General features: G+C 44.6%; 1 protein-coding gene across 2 annotated transcripts in view; it reads left to right on the top strand.

Moving 5' to 3' along the window:
- The window catches only part of LOC124802669 (calbindin-32), a 717,374-nt gene that overhangs the window by 509,883 nt on the left and 192,485 nt on the right, over nt 1-15,006 (top strand). For both annotated transcript variants that reach the window (XM_047263581.1, XM_047263582.1), the window contains exon 3: nt 8,279-8,368. In XM_047263581.1, the coding sequence (XP_047119537.1) occupies nt 8,279-8,368 (90 nt within the window). The remainder of the gene's footprint in view (nt 1-8,278; nt 8,369-15,006) is intronic.

Genomic DNA, 15,006 nt, shown 5'->3' on the forward strand with positions numbered 1-15,006 from the left:
TCATTCTGGGAGACCGAACACGGCGCGGATGATTGATACAGTACGGTACGACAAGCATCGAGAGGATGCACAAATACGTTATCAGCAGCACTGCTCATTTTTAAATTACTTCTTGACGCACTTTCCTCTGAATCATTTACTTATTTTATCACTTTACTGTCCGCAGCTCGTGGTTGTACGGTAGCGTTCTCGCTTCCCACGCCCGGGTTCCCGGGTTCGATTCCCGGCGGGGTCAGGGATTTTCTCTGCCTCGTGATGACTGGGTGTTGTGTGCTGTCCTTAGGTTAGTTAGGTTTAAGTGGTTCTAAGTTCTAGGGGACTGATGACCATAGATGTTAAGTCCCATAGTGCTCAGAGCCATTTGAACCATCACTTTACTGTAATAACACTTGTAGCAACACTTCAGCTTCCATGCTAACAATGCCTCTCACATGCAGAGCTACACACTACACAACATAACAGTTCCGTGTCCCGCGCTCGACTCGACTGACGCGGCTGCCCGCAAAGATACTCCACAACCAAGCCAGCGATATGACAATACGCTTACAAACTGTGGAAGAAGAGGTCATTGGTTCTGGATGAAGGCAACACACCAACTCATACAGCGTTGTCAGTTACAGCATCCCAGTGTTACACCATCCACCTAAGTCGCCTCATCTAGCACCATGTCACTCTTATCAATTCCTCAAGTTCAAGACTGCATTAAAAAGAACAAGATTTCAGTCGGTGGGAAGTGAAACACAAAAAAGCGACATACGTTATCAAGGAGCTCACGTAGGAAGATTTCCAGCACTGTTCCCGTCAGTGGAAAATTGGCATGGAGAGTTGCACGCAGAGAGAAGGGGAGCATATTGACGATGACGAAAGCTAAATATGGACGTTCTTGAAATAAAATGGTTTTCAACAACAGTCGTGTTATTTTGTAGCCACTTGTCGTATGTCACTGGTTTTCTCTCCACAGGCACTACCGTATTACCCCTATCTGTTTTCGCTGCAAGAAACATGGCACGTTACTCCGATACGTTTAGAGTGATGGGGACTGCAGATATCAGCTTCGCTCCCTATTTTCCGCTAGTATTGGCAGTAGCCGCACCGACCGCATTATTTTGGCCAATATCGGCGCTGCGAGGTGCCTGCGAACCCATCGCTTTTTTTTTTTTTATCGGGTCGCGTCGCGGCGGGCGCGCCGTCTTGGTGGAAGACGGATGGAAATGGAATCGGTGTTTCCGTGGGCGCGCGCAGCCGATTGGCCCGTCCTGCGGGACCGAGGATGGTGATGCCGGGAGGGGAGGAGGGTCGGAGGGATGGGAGGGTGGCGAGCACCGCAGCTCCTGAGGGACCGTCGTGCGGCGGAATTGCCTGACTGGCTCGATGCGGACCTCCTACGTGGCTACGGGGTCGCCCCAGCCCAGAGTGGATCAGCGGTGTAGGTACACTGCCCTCGCGGGGTACCGACACCACGGGGCTCTGAGCTCTGGCAAGAACAACGACCTACAATCCGCCTAGGAAGGGAAATACCCGCCATTTCTATAAGGCGTGCCCAATTCAAAAGGAAACCTCCGCTGTAGCGGCGTTGTTTGTAATCTCAGAGGGTGAATGTTTTTATCAAGAGATATTGTGGTGGAAAATACCCTGTTGCGCAAGCAAAGTTGGCAGCAATTTACTCATTTGTGGAAAGTTGTTCCCACAGGACTTTGCATGACGGAGTCCTCCCGATCAGCACAAAGAGCGCTTGTCCAATTTCTTCGCGTAGAAAGGGAACACGCCTCACCAGTTAATAGCATGATGGAAGGTGTGAACGGAGAGCAGTGTCACGCACTGCGTACAATCATTCTGGTGGTCTCAGCGTTATGAGGCGTGATGTGTGACAAAGAAGACCCTCGAGCCTCGTGGATTTCGATGGGAGGTCTTGAAATATCCTGCTTACAGCCTCGATATCTACCAACGTGACTCGCACGGCTTAGGAGCCTTAGAACAACCTATGAAAAGTCAGAAGTTCACCTGCGACATTGAAGTGCAGATACCCAGGAAAACTGGACCCGTCAGCAACCCAGGAGTTTCTACACTGAAGCAATCCACTCCTATCCTACGCACTGGGATCGCTGTATCAACATGAGTGACAATTATCCGTAGTTGTACTGTCACACACACACCTTATATCGACAGCACAGGTTGCAAGCTAGAACGCATGGTTGTCAACAGACACAAATTCCATAAACAACTCTTCTGTCATATTTACGAGAAAAATGTCGTCTAGATGACTTAATGCATCTTCATTCCTTGTGACATTTTGGGTACTGATACCATCAGATCAAAGCGTCGGAATCGGGAAAAGGAGTTTTGTGTCAGTAATGGGGAATGCCGCTTAGGTTTCGTGACGCTGTTAGTAAATATGCGTTGCGTGTTGTATTTTTTTTTTTTTTTTTTTTTTTTTTCTGGGGCAGACGAGAGGAGCGGGGGTCAGGACTGGCAAGCGGAGCTGTGAAAGCCTGCCCTTCGCTGGGTACGTCTGTGATCAATTCCCAATAAACTGTTATGCCTGCATTGACCGTTACTGTACTACGTGGACTTCGCGGAAAAGAAACTTCCGGGGCACCAGTGAACGACTGCCTTTCAGCATTTACCAGTGTTCTAATACTATATCATATTCATTTAAATTCCGTTAGTTGACAACCAGTGGACGAGCAGCGTACTACTGACGTCTTCTTACTTACACTACTGGCCATTAAAATTGCTACACCAAGAAGAAATGCATATGATAAACGGCTATTCAATGGACAAATATACTAGAACTGACATGTGATTACATTTTCACGCAATTTGGGTGCATACATCCTGAGAAATCAGTACCCAGAACAACCGCCTCTGGCCGTAACAATATTCTTGATTCGCCTGGCCATAGTCAAACAGAGCTTGGATGGCGTGTACAGGTACAGCTGCCCATGCAGCTTCAACACGATACCACATTTCATCAAGAGAAGTGACTGGTGTATTGTGACGAGCCAGTTGCTCGGCCACCATTGACCAGACGTTTTCAATTGGTGAGAGATCTGGAGAATGTGCTGGCCAGGGCAGCAGTCGAGCATTTTCTGTATCCAGAAAGGCCCGTACAGGACCTGAAACAAGCGGTCGTGCACTATCCTGCTGAAATGTAGGGTTCCGCAGGGATCGAATGAAGGGTAGAGCCACGGGTCGTAACACATTTGAAATGTAACTTCCACTGTTCAAAGTGCCGTCCATACGAACAAGAGGTGACCGAAACGTGTAACCAATGGCATCCTATACCATCACGCTGGGTGATAGCCAGTGTAGGGATTACTAACATACGCCTCCAATGTGCGTTCACCGCGATGTCACCAAACACGGATGCGACCATCATGATGCTGTAAAAAGAACCTGGATTCATCCGAAAAAATGACCTTTTGCCATTCGTGCACCCAGGTTCGTCGTTGAGTACACCATCGCAGGCGCTCCTGTCTGTGATGCAGCGTCAAGTGTAACCGCAGCCGTGGTCTCCCAGCTGATAGTCCATGCTGCTGCAAACGTCGTCGAACTGTTCGTGCAGATGGTTGTTGTCTTGCATACGTCCCCATCTGTTGATTGAGGGATCGAGACGTGGCTGCACGATCCGTTACAGCCATGCGGATAAGATGCCTGTCCTCTCGACTGCTAGTGATACGAGGCTGTGGGGATCCAGCACGGCGTTCCATATTACCCTCCTGAAACCACCGATTCCATATTCTGCTAACAGTCATTGGATCTCGACCAACGGGAGCAGCAATGTGGCGATAAGAGAAGCCGCAATCGCGATACGCTACAATCCGACCTTTATCAAAGTCGGAAACGTGATGGTACGCATTTCTCCTCCTTACACGAGGCAACACAACAACGTTCCACCAGGCAACGCCGGTCAACTGCTGTTTGTGTATGAGAAACCGGTTGGAAACTTTCCTCATGTCAGCACGTTGTAGGTGTCGCCACCGGCGCCAACCTTATGTGAATGCTCTGAAAAGCTAATCATTTGCATACCACAGGATCTTCTTCCTGTCGGTTAAATTTCGCGTCTGTAGAACGTCAACCTCGTGGTGTAGTAATTTTAATGACCAGTAGTGTCGAAACACAAAAACCCAACGCAACATCATCCCTAATATGTTGTAGGACACCCGTTTGTATTAAAAACAGCATCCGGTCCTATCTGAATGGATAAGTATAAAGACTGTATAGTTTTAAAGGGAACCTTATACCGTTCTTCCTACAAAATTGTGGCAAGTTCAAATTGCGATGATGAACGTGAATAGCGATCAGACACCCTTTTCTCTAAAGGAGACCACAAAGGCTCAAAAACAGTGAGAACCGGTGAGTGTTGTGGCCAGAAGAGATGTGACAGTTTATCCTCGTGCCCACAAAACCAGTCCGGAACGAAACGAGCCTCGTCTTGGAACACAGTATCACAATTAGGGAACAAACAGTACACCATTGAAGAGCCAAAATGGTCACATAATTCTTGGCAGTAATGCGATTTTCCGAGTGCCCATGCAGCCCATGGAATACCACTATATGGCTACCAAAATCATCAGCGATCCCCCGTTATGTTTCACTCGCGGGAAGTAATCTCGCCCAGAAGCTGGAAACAATCTGAAACATGACTCATCCGACGAAATTACTTTCATCCATTCCTCCATAGCCCTGGTTATGGAACCACGTTTTCCTGTTGCGGGCAGTTGCATCACTCATGCGTGATTTTCGAATTGCAGGTCGACCCGTTTACGAAGCTGCCGTCCTGTTGTTTTGGTTCAAATCTTTCAGATGGCTCTGAGCACTATGGGACTTAACATCTGGGGTCATTAGTCCCCTAGAAGTTAAAACTACTTAAACCTAACTAACCTAGGGGCACCACACACATCCATGCCCGAGGTAGGATTCGAACCTGCTACCGCAGCAGTCGCGCGGTTCCGGACTGAAGCGCCTAGAACCGCTCGGCCACCGTGGCCGGTGTTGTTTTGGTGCTGGCAGAGTTCGCGAGCACAACATTCACTTGTACGGTGACTTTTTCTGCTGCCGTCCTCTTATTTTTCGTCACAAGTCTCTAAATGACCGTCGGCCGCGAACACTGAACACACACTTTCGTCCGCGTTGTGACTTACCGGATGATGTTCTACCGCTTTTCCTGTATTCGGTGTAAGTGTTCGATACGGTGCTTCTTGAAACAACAAACATTCGGTTACTTTGGTTACAGAAGCACCCACCATACGAACGTCGGCACTTTTTCCATATTCGAATGAGCTGAGCTTCGACATGATGCACTCGCAGCTACGCGGAAGAGTGTTCTGTCCACGATTGACATTTGAAACGTACTGAGGACAAAGCGCAGTCGCAGTTCGTCATCAAATTCAACAACGCAGCCTGCAGGGTTGGCTAGCCTCTACATTTATGTTGAAAAATGCATTCCTCCCGTTGATTACACATTTTTGTCAAAATCAAGTAGATGTCAGTTGTTAATGTGTATTGATTTGATAAGTCTCTCACTTCAAACCCCAGAATTTTGAAAGTAGCCATCGCTGTTTATTATTTTGTTCATGAAAATAGAACCATCCTTTAATCGTATTCTATTGGATGTTAAACTGAATTGCCGATTCCATTTTCCTGCACAACACTTCGACGGCCGCGCCATTATATCTAGTAATACGCTTCGCAATACTTCAGTCAGACGACTGGATCGGGCGTCGAAAAGTTGTGCAGGAAAGCAGAATGAGTAACTGGTCTAAACACTCAAAAGCATACGATTAATCAGTCACGGTGAAGGAGCAAGCGAGATCACGTTATCATTTTTCCCCACTTTTCAAGTCACATTGAAAATGAAGCTATAAATATTTGAAACATAACTGCAAAACAAAGTAGTTTTGCAGTTACATGTTACAGATTCTTTTCCTTCAACAAAATAAAATTGTTGTGGGTAAAACCGAATATTCTTCTATAACAAATTCCACTGTGGTCACAGTTTCACTGTGACAGCATGAAATATTTAGAAAGCAATCAGTGTTTCCCAGGATAAGGAAAAGGACAAGAGTGAGTGCTAGAGAAGCAACGGAGAGGAAAGAATGTCAAAGAATGAAAACAAGGCGGAAAGCATGTACGGAAGCAAATCAGTGGACCGTGTATTTTGAAAATGTAAAGAAGGAAAAACGATAATCATCATACTTGCTGTGCGTCTCGGACGTCATACTGCTGTGCGCTTTCGGTGTATTGAGACACGGTAGTATGGACCAAAACAAGAAAAAATGGTCAGTAAACATGATTCCAGAATGCGTAGCTCAAGTGCTATCAGCACTTGTTCATTTTCGGTATTGTGGAACACATATCTTCTGCTGAAGAAGTGCTCATAGCTCGTAAAATATGCATTTTAGTACCACTGTGTATTCGACATCTTTTCTTGTTCTGTTCTATACGACCACGTCACAAAATATGGAATACCTTTTTTAAATCCATGCTAGTAGCTACGAGGAGAGCCATGAAATACGTACCTTAAACAATCCAGTGAACACGATGTTTCGTTAAAGTACAGAATCATAAATATCTTCGTAAGAATTTAAAACTTCTAACACTGTCAGGTCATGTTTAATCCTACTGCGATGGTGAGTACTTGTCGATACCAGCACAGTTCTCATACCGCAGGCTCACGTTGACAGGTGAGAGGCAAAGATATTGCGCTCACAAGAGCATCTTTCTTAAGTATCGGACGGAGATTACTCTCATATGCAGAAATTTGTTCCTGACACGTATTTTTTTTAATAATCTGATCGATTGGGAGATGTGATTTCTAGGCATGTTGTGGAAAGTTAGTGTTGCCATAGTGACTCCCCCACCCCACGCCTCCCCCATCTCTCTCTCTCTCTCTCTCTCTCTCTCTCTCTCTCTCTCTCTCTCTCTCTTTCTCTCTCTCTCTTTCAGCCGCCAACCTTTCGTACAGAGTCCGCTGTTCTCATGATTTGGTAAATTACATTTCTTTTATCTGCCCTTCCTGCCGCCACATTCCTCAGTTAACGAAAAGGAGAAAGATGTTTGTGCCATATTTGTGATTCGTGGATACTTTGTTCTGTACGTTATCGTTCTTTTAGGTATTTGTGTATCGTATTTTCTGAGGAGGAGACTGGAGACTTAAACGACGAGTTGGGGTGGCAGTCACTGAAACAAAGGCGGTTATCTTTACGGCGAGATCTATTTACGAAATTTAAATCACCAACTTCCTCTTCTGGATGTGATAATATTTTGTTGACACCCACCTACGTAGGGAGAAATGATCAGCATAATAAAATAAGAGAAATAAGAGCTCGAACGGAAAGATTTAGGTGTTCCTTTTTCCTACGCGCCATTCGAGAGTGGAATGGTAGAGAAGTAGTATGAAAATGGTTCGATGAGCCCTCCTCCAGGCACTTAAGTGTGAATTCCAGAGAAACCATGTAGATGTAGATGTAGAAATACGGCCTAGAGACCACACGCAGCTAGGGAGGTGTACCAGACCAACGGTTGCTGCTTATCTACTGTGCAGAAACGATCCGTGTCTGGCCTGCCTTCTTGTCCCGCAAGCTGGCGCGCGGTGCATTACGCTGCACAAGCAGTGGAATGTCGACCTGGGAGACTAAGTGGAGAAATAACTCAGCTGCTGAACCGTGGTAAAAATTTTTACCTGAGCCCAGGTCCGTAACTAAATGGCTAACCCACTTCATGGTTCGTAGTGCTCAATTGCTATTGCAGATTGCCTATCAAACGGTTTCCAGTGGCCAGAAAATTTGGTTTTCAGAATTTAAAATGATTATTGACCGAATTTAAAAATTTAAAAAGGTGTCATAATCTACTCATTAAGAGGTATGACCTTATGTTACGGATTTAATCTAGTAAGGCAAGGGATTACGGTTGGAAACTGTGTATATGTCTCGAGACAGTGTAACTCACAGCGCGCATACTATCCAGACTGTATTCATCTGTATTTGAGAATGAGAGCACTTAGCGACTTCCAACAAAGTTTGAACATGATATGAAACCTTTTCTAAACTTATTCTCGCCTCTACGGTTAATATTAAATATGTAACACATTAACTCCTTTGTAAAGTAAGCAAATGTTTGAAGTTGTTTTATAAATGAGACCTCGATTCCTAAAACAATAGGGTCTGGGAGGGGGGGTGGGGGGTTTGCTGGTTCGTAAGTACCAGGAATGTCACATGGAAAGCCCCTCAGGATGACAAGTTAACACAATGTAATTATTTCATCGTTCTCGTTTCAGGCCGTTTCTGACGCTATGCTGGTGGAGCTGAAGCAGTGCTTCATGGAGGCCTACGACGACAACCAGGATGGGAAGATCGACATTAGAGAGGTAAGGAGCATCTCTTCCTATCGCTCTCTTCTCCAAGTTAGCCTTTCGCTATCAGTTTCCAGACTTCCTTCCTGCTCCATTCCATGACACAGTACACAAAGGAGAGACGATCCTTTACATTAATTTAGTAGATTTTCAGTTGCCATCCATTTAAAGAAATTAAGTCAAATAGTTGTAAGGTCGCATAGAGTCATTTTAGCAGACTCTTTGTTGGTACAAAGAGGCTTTACTTCAAGTGTCTGTGGCCATAGTATTGCTAATCAATAGTAATATTATCACACACCAGTATTAACTATAGTCAATTGTACGAGTCCCTGTGATCTTTATAAAGAAAAGGTTCCAACTTTCATTTGGACTGATTTACGGAATAAGTTTTAACATGTTGCAGCCCTGTCAGCAAGTGTTATAAATTAATATGTCAAAAATCCACCTCAGTTGCGAAATGTTACTGGTCTTTACCCAGGTTTCAGCTAGAGTAGTCTACCCTTCTTCAGAAACATAAAATAAGCTAATACATGCCAGAATAAGGCATGGTCAAACATAAAAAGCTAAAGTACCGCGGTACCATGTCAAGCTACATTACTTAGCTGTGGAACAGCACCGGCCCCACTTTGTGGAAAGCGGTCGGTTAGCCGCGGAAGCTACGTTGGAACTCTTGGTACCACTGTACTTTAGCTTTTTATGTTTGACCGTGCCCTATTGTGGCATGTATTAGTTTATTTTATGCTTCTGAAGAAGGCTAGATTACTCTAGCTGAAACCTGGGTAAAGGCCAGTAACATTTAGCAGCTGAGGCCGATTTTTGACATACTACCGAATAGTGAAGATTCTAAACATATTAGGAGTGTGCAGAGTCATACATTGATATAGATGACAGGAGAGATGGCTGGCGCATCACCTATCAACTATTTGTTGAAGGCCTAATAGAAGAATATTTTCGACGTAATGAAGAATTTCATTGAAATCGAACTGCTCAGTTATGGAAGAAATTTACTGGAGATAGGTGCTGTCTCTGCGCTGAAAAGCATAAATCACGAAGCGCCTGGACAGTCTCACGGAAAACGATGTGCAGGATTTTTTAGCAAAAGAGTAGACGACTGCAGCTGTGTGTAGACCCATAGCGGTATACTCTGAAGGCATAAACGCGCAAAAGTCATCTATTTATTCGGTTGGTGATCATACCGGCAACGAAACTAAGCATGATAGAAAGAGCACTGAAATAATGAATTCAGTCTTCCGAAATTGTTTCCAGACAAACCCGAAACAAACAAGCAATAACATAGACCAATATCTTTCCTAAATATTATCTATAAAACACTAGAGCGTATAATAACGGACAGCTTAAAGATGTATATGTAGAAAACTATCAACTGATGCCCAGTATAAAAAAGCCAGGAATTAAGGAAAGCGATGGCACCAATGGCCCACTGCTGCAGCTCACAACAGGGTAACACATCTGCAATACGGACATTGGACTATGTCCATATTTTAACAGGCTTTTATTAGGTCGCTTTCGCGACTCTCCGTTCAGTACAAATTTTTCAGTTGGCTTTAAACTAACTTCTTCATCAGATAGACCTAAAATGGATCACAATGCAACAGTGTGGGGGTAAGAATCACTTACCATACGGGAGGGGTGAAAACGGGAAGACAAAGGAACATAACGCAGAGCACCACAGTTGGAATTCCTCACGATGGCTGCGCTTACCAGGTTTCATCACACCCCCATAGGCGCAATGTGCATAAATGCATGCTGCAGAAAGAATCAGGGACAGCTCGTTCGATTTATACGAGGGTTGGAACTTTAGTAGCGGCAACTATTTATTTACAACTCGTACAAAATAGATACGTGTTTCAAAGTTTTACTGACCTTCAAAGTAATCACCAGCATTATGTATAACCTGTTGCCAACGATGTGGAAGTCGTAGGATACTCTTCGCAGTGCCAGTTGTGTTGACAGTTCGAGCGGCGCGCTCTATATGGCTCTGAGCACTATGGGACTTAACTTCTGAGGTCATCAGTCCCCTAGAACTTAGAACTAATTAAACCTAACTAACCTAAGGACATCACTCACATCCATGCCCAAGGCAGGATTCGAAACTGCGACCGTTGCGGTCGCGTGCTTTCAGAGTGTAGCGCCTAGAACCGCTCGGCCATCCCGGCCGGCATGCGCTGTCTATTGCCCAACGAATTTGTAGCATATCTTCTGGTAAACCTTCCGGGATGTAAGGTCGTGGTCCATGAGACTCTTCAGCTCCTAACGTTTCGTCCAGAGCTGCGCTGGACATCTTTCATGGACCACGACCTTACATCCCGGAAGTTTTACCAGAAGATATGCCATCCGGTCGTGAAAGCCTTCATACTATGAATTTGTAGCAGTTCTGAAGCGAATACCGTGAAGTGTTTCCTTTAGTATATAAATCGAGTTGAACTCACGAGGGCTTAAGTAGGGGAGTGCAGTAGGTGGTGTAGCACTTAGAAGCCCCATCAATCAAACAAATCAGTAACAGCTTGCACTGCACGTGCTTGAGCATTGTCCTGCAAAATGGTGGTCAGGTCCTGCAGAAATTTTCTCACTTCTGTCTCTATGCTGTTCATTTTTGGAACACAACCTATCACCAGCTTAGAGACAGAAGTGATGACACTTTCTGCAGGACCTGACCATCAATTTGCAGGACAATGCTCAAGCACGTACAGTGCAAGCTGTTACTGATTTGTTTGACTGATGAGGCTGCTAAATACTACACCACCTACTGCACTCCCCTGACTTAAGCCCTTGTAAGTTCAACTCGATTTCTAAACTGAAGGAAACACTTCACGGCATTCGCTTCAGGACTGCTACAAATTCGTTGCGCAATAGACCGAGCCGCTCCAACTGTCAACACAATTGGCACTGCTAATAATACCCTCCGACTTCCACATCCCTGGCAACGGGTTATACCCAATGCTGGTGACTACTTTGAAGGTCAGTAAAACTCTGAAATGCCTATCTATTTTGTACCAGATGTAAATAAATAGTTGCCACTATTAAAGTTCCAACCATCGTAGTTGTGCCTCTGCAATGCCTGAAGCTATTTGTGCCAAACTGAGCACACGTATCACTTGCACCCTGGAAAAAAAATTACTGTGGCGCTAAGATCCACCATAGCAGCCCTACTGCTGAGGGTGTGACTGAAAAAGATGATATGAAAGCGTAATTCGAGGACACCTGGAGCAGTTTCAAACAAATTTGGTACATAAATGACTCGTTTTACTAAGATTTTATTAACGAGGGCTGTTATCTATCTGATTGTATGTACGGTACAGATTTAGCAACTAAGTTTAGACTATCTTCGTGATGAGATAGCCGGCCGGAGTGCCACAGCGGTTCTAGGCGCTACAGTCTGGCACCGCGTGACCGCTACGGCCGTAGGTTCGAATCCTGCCTCGGGAATGGATGTGCGTGATTTCCTTAGGTTAGTTCGGTTTAAGTAGTTCTAAGTTCTAGGGGACTGATGACCTCAGCAGTTAAGTCCCATAGTGCTCAGAGCCATTTGAACCTGATAAGATAGAGACTTGAAATTTTCAAAATTGCTCAGAAATGAATCACAGTGCAATATTAAATCTCCTTCCTGTGTGGTCTGTAGAGGAGGATACTTTGTGTTCCACTGCCATTCCCCCCTGTTACAGTCGCGAGTGGTTCAAATGGCTCTGAGCACTATGGGACTTAACATCAGAGGTCATCAGTCCCCTAGAACTTAGAACTACTTGAACCTAACTAACCTAAGGACATCACACACATCCATGCCCGAGGCAGGATTCGAACCTGCGACCGTAGCGGTCACGCGGTTCCAGACTGAAGCGCCTAGAACCGCACGGCCACACCGGCCGGCTCGCATGACGAATTATTGCTGGTGGTCCATCGTGTGACCTCGAATCTCTCTAATTTTTGTCTTCATGGTCTTTCTGCGAGATATACGTAAGAGTATGTAATACGTTGGTTGACCCAGGTGAAGAGAAACCGAAATAAACCAGAAATTTAACATATGCCTCAGTTCCAATCTCATCAAAATGTTTGGAGTCGACTGAAACATTTCACACACAAAAAAATACAAAATATAATTATGTAAATAAAAATAAACTTTTAATTGAACCTCTTTTTTCGTTCGGACTAAAAAGTATAAAAATAATGTCTCCAAGCACCATACAGATAGTCCTAAAAATTTGTCGCTCTGAATTTTCACTAGCTATGAAAATACTTGTAAGATTTATAACCAATAACATAGGGTGCATGCAATACGTAATTGATGAATGACTAGTTCACGTCATTACAGTCCAAAAAATAAATAAATAAATAAAAGAAAAGAAAAGAAAAGAATGAAGGAATTATCCGAATGGAACGGAAATCGGTAGATGTTTTGTACATTTGCAGCCAAACAGATGATTACAGTTTCAGTAAAACTGGATGGTTTATTGAAGAGAAAGAGCTTCACAAGTTGAGAGAGTCAATAACACATTGCTCTACCTCTGGCCCTATTCCGTTTATCTTTGATGGGCAGAGTTGTTGCATGTCCTCGTAAGGGATATCGTGCCAAATTCTTTCTACCCAATTAGCACGAGCTGGTTTGAGGACGGTGCCCATAATGCTCGAAACATTCTCAGTTGGGGAGTGGCCTGGTGACCTCGCTGGACAAGACGCCAAGGTAGGGTTTGGCAAGCACGAAGACAAGCACTAGAAGCACTCGCCGTTTGCGAGCGGGCTTTACGTTGCTGAAATGCAAGTCCAGGATGATTTGCCATGAAGATCAACAACACGGGACGTAGAATATCGTCGACGTACCGCTGTGCTGTAAGGAGTGGGCGGATGACAACAAAAGAGGTTCAGTTATGAAAGAAAATGACACCCGAGACTTTCAGTCCTGGTTGTCGCACCATATGTCTTGACAACAATCAGGTTGGTATACACCGCTATCTGGGGTGTCTCCAGACACGTCTACAGCCTGGAATCTCGTTGACTGGAGTAGAATTTTCCCCGGGGGTGAATCCCGCTTCAAAATGAGCCCCGATGACCAGCTTAAAAAAGTGACACATATTCCTACTCGAGGCAGCATTGGTACCTGCTGAGATATGAGCCAATCTGTCTTCTCATTCTCAGGTATCTGTTACGTAGAAGAACACACTATAAGTAGTGTTGCATGTCGTTACCACGCATCTTGATACATCCTTCAAACCTTCTGCGCGGCGAATCACAACTTCTTTCAAATATACGTGTTTCGATTCGGATTGCGTTACATGCGTTGGTCACAGGCTGATGTAACGTTGAGTATACGCCAATAACTTTAAAAGTCCCAATACACAGAAATCGAACGCATTCAGGTCCGGTGAATGGGGAGGCCATGTTACCGGATCTCCTTGATTAATTTCTCGCACACGAATCGTTGCGTTGGGGTAGTTCGAACGATCCGTAGAAACTGGAGTGGTGTGCCGTCATGTATAAGCCACAGTGGTTCCCATTCCACAGAGATAACTTTCTACAATGGCACTCGTAATTCATGGGGCAGAAATAGGTGATACACAGCACATTTGAACCTGTTCAGTAAAATCTATGGCCTTATGAGTCTGTCACGACAGTTTCTGCCCATTCACTGCTACTGAAATGATCCTGATGCATCACGTACATGTTTGCTCGAGGGGTTGCGTCTGCTCACGGATGCGTATTGTCGCAATTTACTATGCCATATCTTGTGAAACTTACTTCATTTCTAAATAAACGGCCCAATTCTCAACAGGTATTGCCTTCCAGACATATCATGATAGGAACATTACTTTTTTTTCGGTTTGATCAGTACTGCATCCTGTAGGAAGTTGTAACACTTTTTTTTAAAACCCTGCACCTGTGAGACGATGATTTGTGGACAGTAGCATTCCTGAAATTGACTGGCCTGCCCAGTGTCCCGATTTGAACCCAACTGAACACCTTTGGGAAGAATCAGAAGTTCCACTTCGCTCCAGTCCGAGCGTCCAACAACATTATCTTCTCTGGTTTCAGCTCTTGAGGAAGAATCGGTTGTCATCCCTCCACAGACATGCAGACACGTCACTGAAAGTGTCCCCAATAGAGTTCAAGCAATAATAAATACGAAGGTTGGACACACCCCGTATTAATGTGCGCTAATGTATGTCATGATATTTTTCATCAGATGTAGTATTTATAACAAGGTGACTTCTGCTGTATTCACCCATCAAGATACAGTCTCCGGTTCGTTCCTACTTGCGACAAATTTGCCTAATGCACAAGAAATTTTAATGATGCCTTAATTTGGCATTGCTAAGACGGTGTTGTCGCAAGCCGCAAGTGATCGTACAGCACCGGAAGCTGTGCTTTCAGTCAAAACAGGGAGTCCTACAGCACTCTGTGTAATCTAACCCTACCTATATTAGTGGACTGCAGTCCATTTTTCGAACCAAAAGCAGTAATAGACAGTCCTGGACGTAAAAGTAGTGTTAAAACTTGTGAATTATAGTTCCGAATTTTTTGAAAAGCAATGTAAGTTGTTTTTAATCGATTACTCTCTGTTAGTATGTTCCGTCAAAACGTAAATTAGTTTTCATTTACGGGCATCGTGCCACTTCAGTCGATTAATGATACACAAGCGCCGT

This window comes from Schistocerca piceifrons, chromosome 6, assembly GCF_021461385.2.
Source record: "Schistocerca piceifrons isolate TAMUIC-IGC-003096 chromosome 6, iqSchPice1.1, whole genome shotgun sequence".
In the NCBI taxonomy this organism is placed as follows: domain Eukaryota; kingdom Metazoa; phylum Arthropoda; class Insecta; order Orthoptera; family Acrididae; genus Schistocerca; species Schistocerca piceifrons.